The following is a 12510-nucleotide window of genomic DNA, read 5'->3' on the forward strand; positions in this document are numbered from 1 at the left end:
GTTTTATGTCTCTTCAATCAGTCTAGACACGTTGTAGGGTCAGTATCGTCTGATATGTTCCAGTCTTTATCTGGAACCCAAACTGATCTTCTCCAACATCAACTTCTACTAGTCTTTCATTATTCTGTAAATAATTTGTGTTAATATGCTACAACTGAGACTTATCAAACCAATGGTTCAGTAATACTCACATATGTCAATATTTGCTTCCTTTGGTATTGTGATTACTGTCATCTTCCTGAAGTCTAAGGATATTTTGCCATCTCATGTAACCGTCATTCAATGTTATACAGTTTTGTCATGGTTGGTCCTCTGAAGGATCATAATAAAGTGAATGTTGTGTACTTCAGATGCCTTGTTTTGAACAGTGCTATGTCAAATTCTCTCTGTATCTCATCTTCACCCATTTCTTCTTTCCTCTCCATAATATTGTCTTCAAGTTATTTTCTTTTATATATTTACACAGCCATTTTGTATCTTTATTCCACCTTTCGGATTTCTCTTCTTTAATCGGTACTGGCTTGCCAGCTTGGCTCTTGATGTTCGTATAGCTGTTTCTGTTTTCTTCAAAGGTTTCTCTGATTTTTGTATATGCAGCATCTATCTTTTCTGTAGACATGCATACTTTTACAGTTTTCTATGTCTTCTCAAGTCATACATATTTTGCCAGAGTGCACATTCTGTCACTCTCATTTTCTTACCTGCTTCATTTACTCCATTTTCATGTTTTCTCTTGCCTTTAATTAAATTCATTATCTTGTTTGTTGGCAAAGGATTTCCAACTGGGCTTATCTGTTTGCTTAGTTGTTCTTCTAATGCCTTCACTGTTTCACCAGTCAAAGCCTATTCATTTTCCCTTGTATTTATTTTACCTAACTTAGTTGTTTCTTAATGTCCTTGTGAAACTGTCAACAACCTCTGTATGTTTCAACATATGCAGACCCCATCACCTTCATTTTCTACATTTCTGCAATTTCTTTAACTTCTGCTCCTGGAGGTGTTTTGCAACTTAAGATCTGGTTTCAAAATCTCTGTCTTATATAATCTGTCAGTACCTTACTGCGTCTTCTAGTATCTTAAATGAATACAACTTTCATGGTTTTGAAACTAAGTGTTTTCAGTCGTATAATGCGCCCAGTGCTAGTTGTCCTAATCTTTTTTCCCCCAGGTCATAACAATTTTATGACTGTCGGACTTCATTTTAGTACTGCAGTTAGTCAGATAAATGTACTGACATCTGAATGTTCAAAGCAAAAGTTATTGATGACAGAAAAGCAAGTGCTAAGTACCAGTTGGCTCACCTTGCACCCTACTGCTCTGGGCACTGTAAACTCCATAGTAAAAAAATACTTTGCCCCTGACAAAGGATTGGGCCACAGTTTTCTCCACTTTCACTCTCTGCTGCCTTCTGCTCAATCTCCCACACATTCAGTCAGAACACACTTACTGGGAAGTAAAAATTTCTATGTTAACACCATTACTAAAAATTTCTATGTTAACACCAATACTACAATTCAACCTAAGCTCTGAACACAATTCATTGGCCAACTGTTCCATATATAAACAAATGAGATTTTTTAAAAAAAAGTCATTATTAACATCTTCAATTTTTTTTTTTTTTTTTTTTTTTTTTTTTTTTTTTTTTTTTTTTTTTTTTTTTTTTGCTGCTGTAGTACTACTAAAAGTAATTAGCATTTATGGCTCCACCAACATAATTAATCAAGCGGAAGGTATTTAAGTCAGTTAAGTCTATGTTTTTCAGTCTTTCTGTTTATGGTTAGAGGGTAATCAGAAAGTTCATTTACTTGCGATGTCTTCAGGGTGCTCATCATGTCATGTCATGCAGCTCTGTACCTGCTCTGGTATTGGTCCTTGCTTAATGTTTTGGGAGAAGGTTTATAATGGTTTTAGAGAGATAAAAAGTCACTGGTTCAAATAACTTTTCTGAATGACATTCCCAATAAACATGGAAAAGCCATTCTGAACTGTTTCTGGAGCATTAATGTTAGTTAATAAAATGTTCTTCAGCGAGTCTCAATCTACAGGGGTTGTTTTATGAGGCAGTGCATTCCCTTGTTACATGTGGTGCAACAAGTGACACCCATCTTTACTTTTGAGACTAGTCTCATGCAACCTAGACAGTACTAGCTGACTTAGCCCATAATTCTGGATGGAGTCTCGAAAATGGCAGGGGAAGTATTGCCTCTGATGGCAGCATCAGTTGGAGCCCGACTCATGTCCTACTCATACTTCGCTGAGCCCTGTCACAGAACCCATGCTGGTTGCATTGGCCATCTTATGGCTCACTAAAACACACACACACACACACACACACACACACACACAAGCTTCCACATCTGGCAACCTTCTGCCTCCTCCTGTCTAACAAAGGACATAGTCTCTTGCTACTTTTACCACTCCTGCCCCCCCCCCCCTTCCCAGTCCTTTATGCCCCACTCTCCCCCAGGGAAATGTTCATATGGTCATTGTTCAACTTATTTATTTACATTAATATTTTAGAAGCTTCCATGTTTCATAATATTAAAAGAGCTTAGTATTTACTGTCTTTGTCTACAACAAAAATTACACTCTTATTTAGTAATGAATATATTGGTATAAGCATTTATAGAATGATATAAAAGATTTCTGTTAGAATTTGTTATCTTAAGTTTACCACCAGTGGTTAACATCTTATCTGATTTTAACGACTCTTGCTCAGAGGCATCCATCTTTGTACCCTTCCACAGTGTTGCATCATATTTGATACCAGTGAGGGTAAAATGTTATATCAGTACAGTTATTAAATTGTGCTCTCTGCATATTTCTTCCCTTTCAAGTGGCTTTACCTTTAATTTCCTTTCTCCAGTCCATCGTCTCCCACTGCTTATCCTTCTCTTTTTTTCTCCTCCTGTAGTATATCAGCCCCCAGCACATTTAAATTCTAATTTCTCATGACATACTGAATAACTTGTTTTATCTCAACATACAGTATTGCAATCTCTTCATCGTTTGTAGAGCTAGCAGTCATTTATACTTGTACTGCTGTTGAGGGTTGTGGCTTTGCTATGCTGGCTATGATGTTCACAGCAATGTACCCACATGCCCATTTCCTTGTTCATTATTAGACCTTTTTATGTTCTGTTTAATCTTACTGTTCTGAGTATTTTCTTGACACCCATCTCACTATGTTACTGAGCAGGCGCTGAAGACCTTGCTGTCATGCGCCCAAAAACCCCTCTACTACTACTACTACTACAATTATTAGACCTGCTCATGCATTGCCTCCCTTATTTCGTGTTGGTAATCCAGTAATCACCAAACTAGAAATCCCATTCTTCCTGCCACCACACTTCACTAAATCTCACTATATATAAATCTGACACATGCATTTCTGTTTTCAAATTTTCTAGGCTACCTATCTGATTTAACATTCTGTAAATATTTTTGGAGTGAAGGAAACAGTGCACCAATAGTGGAAGCATTGAGTCATTAACAGGCACACACAAAAGAAGAAAGAATAAAACTTTGCTAGCTTGAGCTAGAGCACTGGCATGCACATGTAACACATGGTGATAATGATGTAGGGGAATGGATTTAAATGGGCAACAGAACAGAGGTGAGGGAGACTTTTGGGAAGAGGGTGTGACTGCAAGGGGTTAACAGAGATTCGAGGTAGGAGAATTGGAGGAACGAAGGATGTGTTGTGGGTATAACTCCAGTTTATGTAGTTCAGAATACCTAGTGCTGGAGATAGGACTCAGATGGCACAGGTTGTGAAGCTGCCATTGAAATCAAGTTTGTTGTGGTCAGCAGCATTTTTACCAAAGGGTGGTCAACTCAGCTCTTGGCCACAATTTGAGAGTGGCCATTCATTATGGTGGACAGTTGCATGGAGGTCATCCCCACAAAAATTGCAACAGAGCCAACAATAACATAGTTGCTGTCACAGGTGGCCATTCCTCTGGTGGTGTAGGATAAGCCTGTGGCAGGACTAGAGTATGCTGTGTAGGGTGGGTGAATCATGCACCTGGTTGTTCCACAGGGTCATGATCCATGCAGCAAGTGGTGTATGTACGAGGGTCGCTCCAAAAGAAATGCACACTAGTTTTGTAAAAATACAGTTTTCATTCTCCATGTGTGAAAGTTTTACAGTGTGTAGATACATCCTTCCCACTTGTTTTCAAACTTAGTTCAACCTGTTCCCATGAGTGGCGCCGTCACAGTATGTCTTCATGATGGCTGCTACACTTGACGTTTGTCAGAAGCAACATGCTGTCATAGAAATCCTGTGCAGTGAAAACAAGACAGTGGCAAACATCCACAGGAGGTTCAAAAAGGTGTATGGAGATGCTGCTGTCAATTGCAGTACAGTTAGTCGGTGGGCAAGCATGTTACGTGATGAAAGCGGGCATGGCAATATTGAGGATTGTCCTCACAGTGGCAGGCCTCGTACTGCACACACTCCAGACAATGTGCAGAGATTTAACGAATTGGTGACTGCTGACAGACGCATCACAGTGAACGAATTGTCATGCTACATTGAGATAGGGGAAGGAAGTGTTTGCAGAATACTGAAAGTGTTGGTGTTAAAAAAGGTTTGTGCCAGGTGAGTTCCCAGGATATTGACAGTGGCTCACACAGAAACAAGAAAAACGGTATACAGCGAACAGTATGAGAATGGTGGAGATGAATTTCTTGTAAGAATTGTGACAGATGATGAAACATGGCTCCATCATTTTTCACCAAAGACGAAGAGGCAATCAATGGATTAGCATCATGCAAATTCACCCAAGGAAAAAACTTTCAAAACCACACCTTCTGCTGGAAAAGTTATGGCTACGGTGTTTTTTGATTCCGAACGACTCTTGCTTGTGGACATCATGCCAAGTGGAACCACCATAAATTCTGATGCATATGTGACAACACTGAAGAAACTTCAAGCTCGACTGAGTCATTTTTGACTACATTGGCAAAAGCAGAATGTTTTGCTGTTGCACAACAATGCACAGCCACATGTCAGTCAAAAAACCATGGACGTGATCACAAAACTCGGATGGACAACACTGAAACACCCTCCTTACAGTCCTGACCTGGCTCCATGTGACTATCATCTCTTTGGGAAACTGAAAGACTCTCTTTGTGGAACAAGGTTTGAGGATGATGACTCCCTTGTGCACGCTGCCAAACAGTGGCTCCAATAAGTTGGTCCAGAATTTTACCATGCGGGCATACAGGCGCTGGTTCCAAGATGGTGTAAGGTAGTTGAGAGGGATGGTAATTATGTGGAGAAATGAAAATATTGTTCCTAAAGGATGTATCTACACACTGTAAAACTTTCAAACATGTAGAATAAAAGATGGATTTTAAAAGAAATAGTGTGCATATCTTTTGGAGTGACCCTCGTAAACAACATATAGTTGGGCCAGGATGTTGTGTAGGTTGAATAGGAGGTGGAATGCAACTTCAGAAGAGGTGGGGAGGATTCTGATTAGAATTTACCTCATTTCTGGGCATGATGGTAGATAGTCGATATAACATTCTACTCTTTGAGTCGCAGAATTTTTTCTGGTTACGTCATCATCCTGAGTAAGTAGTCTGTGCTCAGAAGCCAGAATGGGGAATTACTTTATCTCTTAAATATTTAACCCAGGAGAATGCCATCATCATTAAACCATACATTAGAACTGAATTTCCATGTAAAATAGAATGACAGTAGTTTTCCCTTGCTTTCAGCCATGTCACAGTACCAACACAGTGAGGCCATGTTGGCTAAAGCTACAAAGACAGAGCAGCTAGTCGTCCAGACTGTTGTTCCTGCAACTACTGAAAAGGTTGCTGAGCCTCATCATCAATCTTCATAGATAACCCTCCAAAGTGATTACATTTAGAGTATGGCTACCTGTATTGCTGAGCCACACAAGCCATCCTACAATGGCAAGGTTCATGATTTGTGTGACGAGAAGCCAAGTAACTGTCAGAAATGCCAAGCAGTTCTTCAAGTTGCCACATGGTGTGTGTGATATGGAATACTTTATACCAGATGTGTTGTTCTTCCCCTCCCTCTACCCTTCCCATTCTATTCACAGATGCTGTATGAGGAGAACTATTGTCTGTACACATCCATACACACCCTCCTTATTGACATATTTGTGTTTCTTCAATTTGCAACTTGAACAAATGGTCTGAAGGCTGTGATGTAACTTAATTATTGTGTCATGTGAAAACTGAGAGCTAAGTAAGACTTTACCAGTTTTGTTAATTGTATATATGGTATTCCCATTAATCATAACTGCAGTTTAAATATTTTTCAGTGACTCAAACAATCAGCGTCTTATGTTAGGAGATTCTGCAGTTATACCGGTACCAGGAAAGAGCCAAATTAAGCCACAGGGGACTATCAGCAGTGCAAAGCAGTTAAGACTAGACCAAAAAAAGTAAGTGAGGATCATTAGAAACCCATTATTTTCACAAAATATTTTTGAATTACATTTAAGAAATAGTTTCACTGCTAACCACTATAGTTTTAAAGTAATTTCTACTTATGTTTTTAAATTATTTAGTTTAGTTTTGAACATTCCCGTTATGTATTGTAAAGTTATACATTAAACCTGCATCTGAAAAAGCCTTCATGTCTCAAGCATTGCTTGCAATCCAAGTGTGCCTTGTCTACCATTGTGTAACATGAGCAAATGGGTACTACAGTAGCCACCAGAAAGATCGCGAGAGGTGCACATCAGCACGGCGTGTCATGGACAGTAGTTGCCGCAAGTAAAGTCCCGTCCACCAGAGGGCATGCGAGAATTCGGCCGCGACCTCTGTCGGCGGAACAACAACAACTCGGGCAGCATGGGCCGTGCCCAGTTCAGTTCACATCGGGCATGCCTAGCAGACAGTTCCTGGTCTACACTATGTGAAGTGCGACGGAAATGTGAATCGTGCTACTACACAATTGGCAACAAGTGGGGTTGTTCTTTTGCGTGTTGCATCGTTGTTCCGGTTTCGCAGCTCATCCACGGCATGGAGGGTTTAGTGCAGGTTTTGGTTGAGCAGCAGACGGAGCTCATGGCAACCATGAAACAAGTGCTTCTGCCATTGCTCTCCACGCAGTCTGCTACAGCGCCGTTCCCTCCTACCTTTCCCCCGTATGACAAGACAGCGGAGGATTGGGACGCATATGAATATCGCCTTCAGCTGCATTTCCAGGCGTTTCATGTTGCCGATGCGGAGGTATGTCATGCTCTTTTCATGTCTTGGATATCTCCCTCGCTGTATCAAGTTTTGCGGGAGCTAGCGCCGTTGCAACAGCCCTCGTCCTTGTCTTTTGACTCATTGTGTTCATTGTTGTCTTCATATTATCGCCGCCGCACGCATGTTGTGGCAGCTAAGGTTGAGTTCTATCAACGCAAGAAACAACTCCATCAGTCTTACCGAGTGTGGGCCGCTACCCTGCACGGTCTTAGTCGCAAGTGTCATTTTGTCACGGAGCAGTCACGAGAGTCGTATGCCCACATTATGGTGTGCGACATCATTGTTCGTTCGGCCCCAGATAAGGAGGTGCGGCAGCGGCCCTGCAGTTGGAAGACCCTTCCCTTGAGGAAGTCCTGTCCATTGCTCAATCGTATGAAGTCAACATTTGGAAGCATGGTGCGATGTCGCGGCGATTCTGGGTGGCGTAGCCACATCCACTGCATCGGGGGTGGACGATGTGCGAGAAATACAATCCAGCCGTTACGGCCACTCCCGCACGGCACGTAAACAGAGTTCCGGTCGTCGGCCCCTGTTACCGTCCTGTGCGTCATGCTATATACATCATGATCGGTCAGAGTACCCCCAGCGTTGGGCCATTTGTCGCAAATGTAATAAAAAAGGACACATTGCTAAAGTTTGCCGCTCAGTCTCAAGAGAATCGAAGGAAGCAGGAACAGAGTACATGGATGTTGACATTCAGGAAGTTTCATCAGGCCAGGCTCCCGACGCATCAGCACACGAACTCTTTATCGAGGTGTCAGTTCGGTCGCACCGATTACAACTGCAAGTAGATACGGGCGCGGCAGTTTCCTTGTTGAATGCACAAACTTACTCCGACCTTGGGTCGCCCCCGTTGGCCCCAGTTTACCGGCTTCTACACAGTTATGATAAACAGTTCATTCCCCTACTGGGTCAGCCAACGTTACTTACAAATCAGTCACTCGGCCTCTTACTTTTATTGTTGTCAGTGATGCGAGCTCCGCTAACCTTTTTGCATTGGATGCCTTTCAAGCTTTTGGTTTTTTTATCGCAGACACCATACAGTTGGTCTCCGAAGACATTCCCTATCAATCATTGGAATCTTTGATCTCTGCCTTTGAGGATATCTTTGATGAGGATCTGGGGCGTGTTTCAGATTTTGAAGCTCACTTAATGTTGCAGGTGTCGGCTCGCCCGCGTTTTCTATGCGTGAGGCAGATCCCCTTGGCTCTCCGCCCTCAGGTAAAAGCAGAGCTAGACCGGCTGCAAGCCCTCTGGATCGTTCTTCCCATTTCTTCTAGTGAGTGGGCTTCGCCACTCGTTATTATCAGGAAACCCTCGGGAAAATTACGTATTTGTGGCGATTTCAAGGCCACCATTAATTCCCAATTGGTGGTGGACACCTATCCCTTGCCTCGTTCTGAGGAATTGTTCTCTGCTGTGGCGGGAGGCTAATATTTTTCGAAAATCGATCTTCGGAGGTTTATCATCAGATACCACTTGATGAGGACTCCAAATGGCTGGCGGTCGTAAACACCCCGTTTGTCCTTTACCAATACCAGCGGTTGGCCTTCGGAATATCCAGTGCCCCGGCGATATTCCAGCGTTATCTTGAGCACATTATGTCAACAATCCCTCATTGTATTAATTACCTGGACGACATAATTGTCACAGGCCGCAGCACAAAGGAACACTTGCACAACCTTCAAACCCTCTTTCTCAAATTTAGGTCTGTTGGCCTGCATTGCAACCTGCATAAGTCGAACTTCTTCCAACCGTCCATTGAGTATGTGGGCTACACCATCTCTTGGCACGGCGTCCAGCCGCTAGGAAGTTTGGTCCAAGGTATCCTCGACCTTCTGCGTCCCGCTTCGCTGAAGGAGTTACAAGCTTTTTTAGGCAAGATTGCCTATTACCACCGGTTCATTCCCAGGGCTTCCACCATAGCCCGCCCCCTGTACTGCCTTCTGCGCAAGGGTGTTCCTTTTGATTGATCGTTGGCATGCGAGCAAGCGTTCACCTCATTGAAGGGCCTCCTCACGTCAGCGCCTTGTTTGGCTACTTTTAACCCCAATAAGCCAATGGTCCTGGCAACAGATGCTTCGCAGTATGGGGTGGGAGCGGTCCTGGCCCATTGCAACGTGGATGGCTCCGAGCAGCCACTGGCGTTTGCCTCCAAAACTCTTAGTCCCACGCAGGCCCATTACTCCCAGGTGGAAAAAGAGGCTTTGGCCATTGTCTATGCTGTTACCAAGTTTCACCCTTTCTTGTATGGCACGAAGTTTCAGTTAATCACTAACCATAAGCCATTAACATCGTTATTTGGCCCCGCCTCTCAGATTCCGGATAGGGCGGCCCACAGACGGCAGTGTTGGGCCTTCTTCCTCTCTAAGTACCATTATGACATTCATTTTCGCCCTACTGGACAGCATGCTAACGCCGACGCTCTTTCCCGTCTTCCAGTGGGCCCGGATCCTAAGTTCGATCGGGAGGAGATTATGTGTGTTCATTTGGATGTGGTGTCCCGCCAAGAGGTTGATGGCTTCCCGATCACTAGTTCTAGAGTCGCCAGGGAAACGGCAGCTGACCGGGTTCTACAGCAAGTAGTTTGCCTCGTTCAGCAGGGGTGGTCTTCCCGACCTCCAGGCCGGGCCTCGGACCCTCTTCATAATTATTTTGTTCTACAAAACCGCCTCTCAGTCTTGGATGGAGTTCTCCTTCTGGCTACCAAGGATACGGCTCCTCGTGTGGTTGTTCCTGCAAGTTTGTGAAGGGAGGTCCTCACTTTATTACATGAGGGGCACTGGTGTTTCCCATACTAAATCCTTGGCTCGCAGACATGTGTACTGGCCCACTATTGACAGGGAAATTGACCACTTAGTGGCCACCTGTTCCCACTGTGTGAGCCAACAGGCGTCTCCCAGGTCAGCATTCTCTTCATGGCCACCTGCAACCCAGGCACGGGAACTTGTTCACATAAATTTTGCGGGTCCGTTTCTCAATGACTTTTGGCTCATTGTCATTGATGCTTATTACTGTTATTACTGATTCCCATATGTGGTTCGCTACTCTTCAACCACTTCAGAAGTTGCAATCCAGGCACTCGCAAAAATCTTTTCTGTGGAAGGCCTGCCAGTCGCCCTGGTATTGGACAATGGACCTCAGTTTATTTCGCAGACTTTCCAGGATTTTTGTAGGCGCTTCGGTATTCGGCATGTTTGCTCTCCCCCCTTTCATCCACAATCGAATAAAGAAGCCGAGCGCATGGTGCTCACATTTAAGACGTAGATGAAAAAAGTATGTGCATGAATTTCCTGCGGAGGTGTTGACGTTTTTCCTGACTGCATACCGGACCACACCGATAGCAGAATGCAGCCCCACAGAGATCCTCCATGGGCGCCAACCTACGACTCTGCTGCACCTCCTCCGTCCTGGTCCTCGCCAGTCTTCGCAAAACGGGGTACCCGGCTTTCCACTGGGTATGTCGGTCTGGGTTTGGTCGCAATCCATGTTGGATACCGGCGGTGGTCCTGCGCCGCAATGGCCACCGGCTCTATACCTTGCAGGTGGGGGACCGGGAGGTACGTCGTCACCAAAATCAGCTACGTCCACGTTTGGGGACCCACCCTCCAACCCCTCGGGTGCCGGCTTCCCCATTGCCGGCACCCATGTTGTTTTCTCAGGGGACGCTACCACCCCTCCCACCTGTGACTGTGCCACACTGCAATGGTTCTTAGCTTTGGCAGCCTCCAGTAGCCCAGCACCAGCATCGCCATTGTTAGAGATGCTCCGGTGAGAGCTGGCCCCCCTCGCTGGCCCGGTTTCTCAGGAGGCTGGTTCACCTGTGGTCGTCCGTTCCCCATCGCCACCGCCACTGGGTCTTGCCCCTCTCAAGGTGAACCGGGATCCGGAGTTCGACGGCTTGTCGCCCGTTCTGTCCTGGGCTCCGGTGGTGGGGCAATGGGGGCCTCTTCGTGTGGGTTACTTCCAATCATATTCGTAGGTTCCGGCTTGAGGGTTGACAGATCCCCCCAACTCCAGCGTTCCAATGGATGTGGAAGTCATCACTACTGCACGACGCTCCACCTTCTGACACAGTGGATCACAGTGGCTTCACCCCCCGAAGGAGGAGAAGTGCAGTAGCCACCAGAAAGATCATGGGAGGTGCACATCAGCACGGCGCGTCATGGACAGTAGTTGCCGCAAGTAAAGCCCCGTCCACCAGAGGGCACGCGACCTCTGCCAGTGGAACAACTACAACTCAAGCAGCATGGGCCGTGCCCAGTTCAGTTCACATCGGGCATGCCTAGCAGACAGTTCCCAGTCTACACTATGTGAAGTGGGACGGAAACATGAATCGTGTTATTACAGGTACAACCAGCAGTATGGTTATTACTTCATAAAATACTGTACATCTCAGCAAGGTGAGAGCTACACACTCTTGTCTGTCTTATAATATGTATGTATAAAAAGGATAATTCCATTGGACACAAATAAAATCAAATGAAGGCACTATTCCGTGTTTTGAAACTAAAGGGGACCCTTTTCTTCTTCTTCTTCTTCTTCTTCTTCTTCTCTCTCTCTTTTTAAGAATTAATGGTCAGATGATAGGGAAAGATGATATTTAACATATGGGGACCAAAAAAGATGATGATGATGATGACGATGATGAGCTGGAAAGGTGGTTAATTGTATGAAAAGGAAAAATCCATTCTGAAGGTTATTGGATTCTTAAAGTGGTAGGTGTGTTGACCAGTACTTGCCTGTTCTCAGGCAAGGTCGATCAGTCTTAATCTGGGTTCTGAGTAGTTTGCTTTCACACTCAAACAAGTCTAAATTGTTAAATCACTGCGACACATCACACAGAATATTTAATGCTTATTCACAGTTGTACAGACCACTGACTGTTTTTATCTCAACTAATATCCTACATGACATACATTTTATGGGATATTTATGTAATTTTTGAGTAGCCTGCAAATGCTGTAACTGTTTTTAATTCAGTAGTGTCTTCATGCTGTGTCAATGTAATGAATATTCCAGTATTTCTTGGCCTACTGACGGCTTTTATCCCTGCACATGACCTACAAGGAATGAATTTTACAAGATGTGTCAGTTTGGTATAAGCTGCAAGTGTTATAATAATCCCGAATTCAGCAGTGATGTAATGCTTCAACTTACGTAAATAAAATATAATTGTCACTGTGTATACTCCTGTTTATGCATTATATGCTTTCAGTTGGGTGTATTCAGGATTGTACCACAGACTGGAAATTAAAGGAG

The 12510-nt window shown here is 44.1% G+C and overlaps 1 protein-coding gene across 1 annotated transcript in view; it reads left to right on the forward strand.

The window, feature by feature from the left end:
• The window catches only part of LOC124795014 (sodium leak channel NALCN), a 402332-nt gene that overhangs the window by 242616 nt on the left and 147206 nt on the right, over positions 1-12510 (forward strand). The window contains exon 15 of the mRNA XM_047258779.1: positions 6312-6434. Within this exon, the coding sequence (XP_047114735.1) occupies positions 6312-6434 (123 nt within the window). The remainder of the gene's footprint in view (positions 1-6311; positions 6435-12510) is intronic.

Source organism: Schistocerca piceifrons, chromosome 1, assembly GCF_021461385.2.
Source record: "Schistocerca piceifrons isolate TAMUIC-IGC-003096 chromosome 1, iqSchPice1.1, whole genome shotgun sequence".
In the NCBI taxonomy this organism is placed as follows: domain Eukaryota; kingdom Metazoa; phylum Arthropoda; class Insecta; order Orthoptera; family Acrididae; genus Schistocerca; species Schistocerca piceifrons.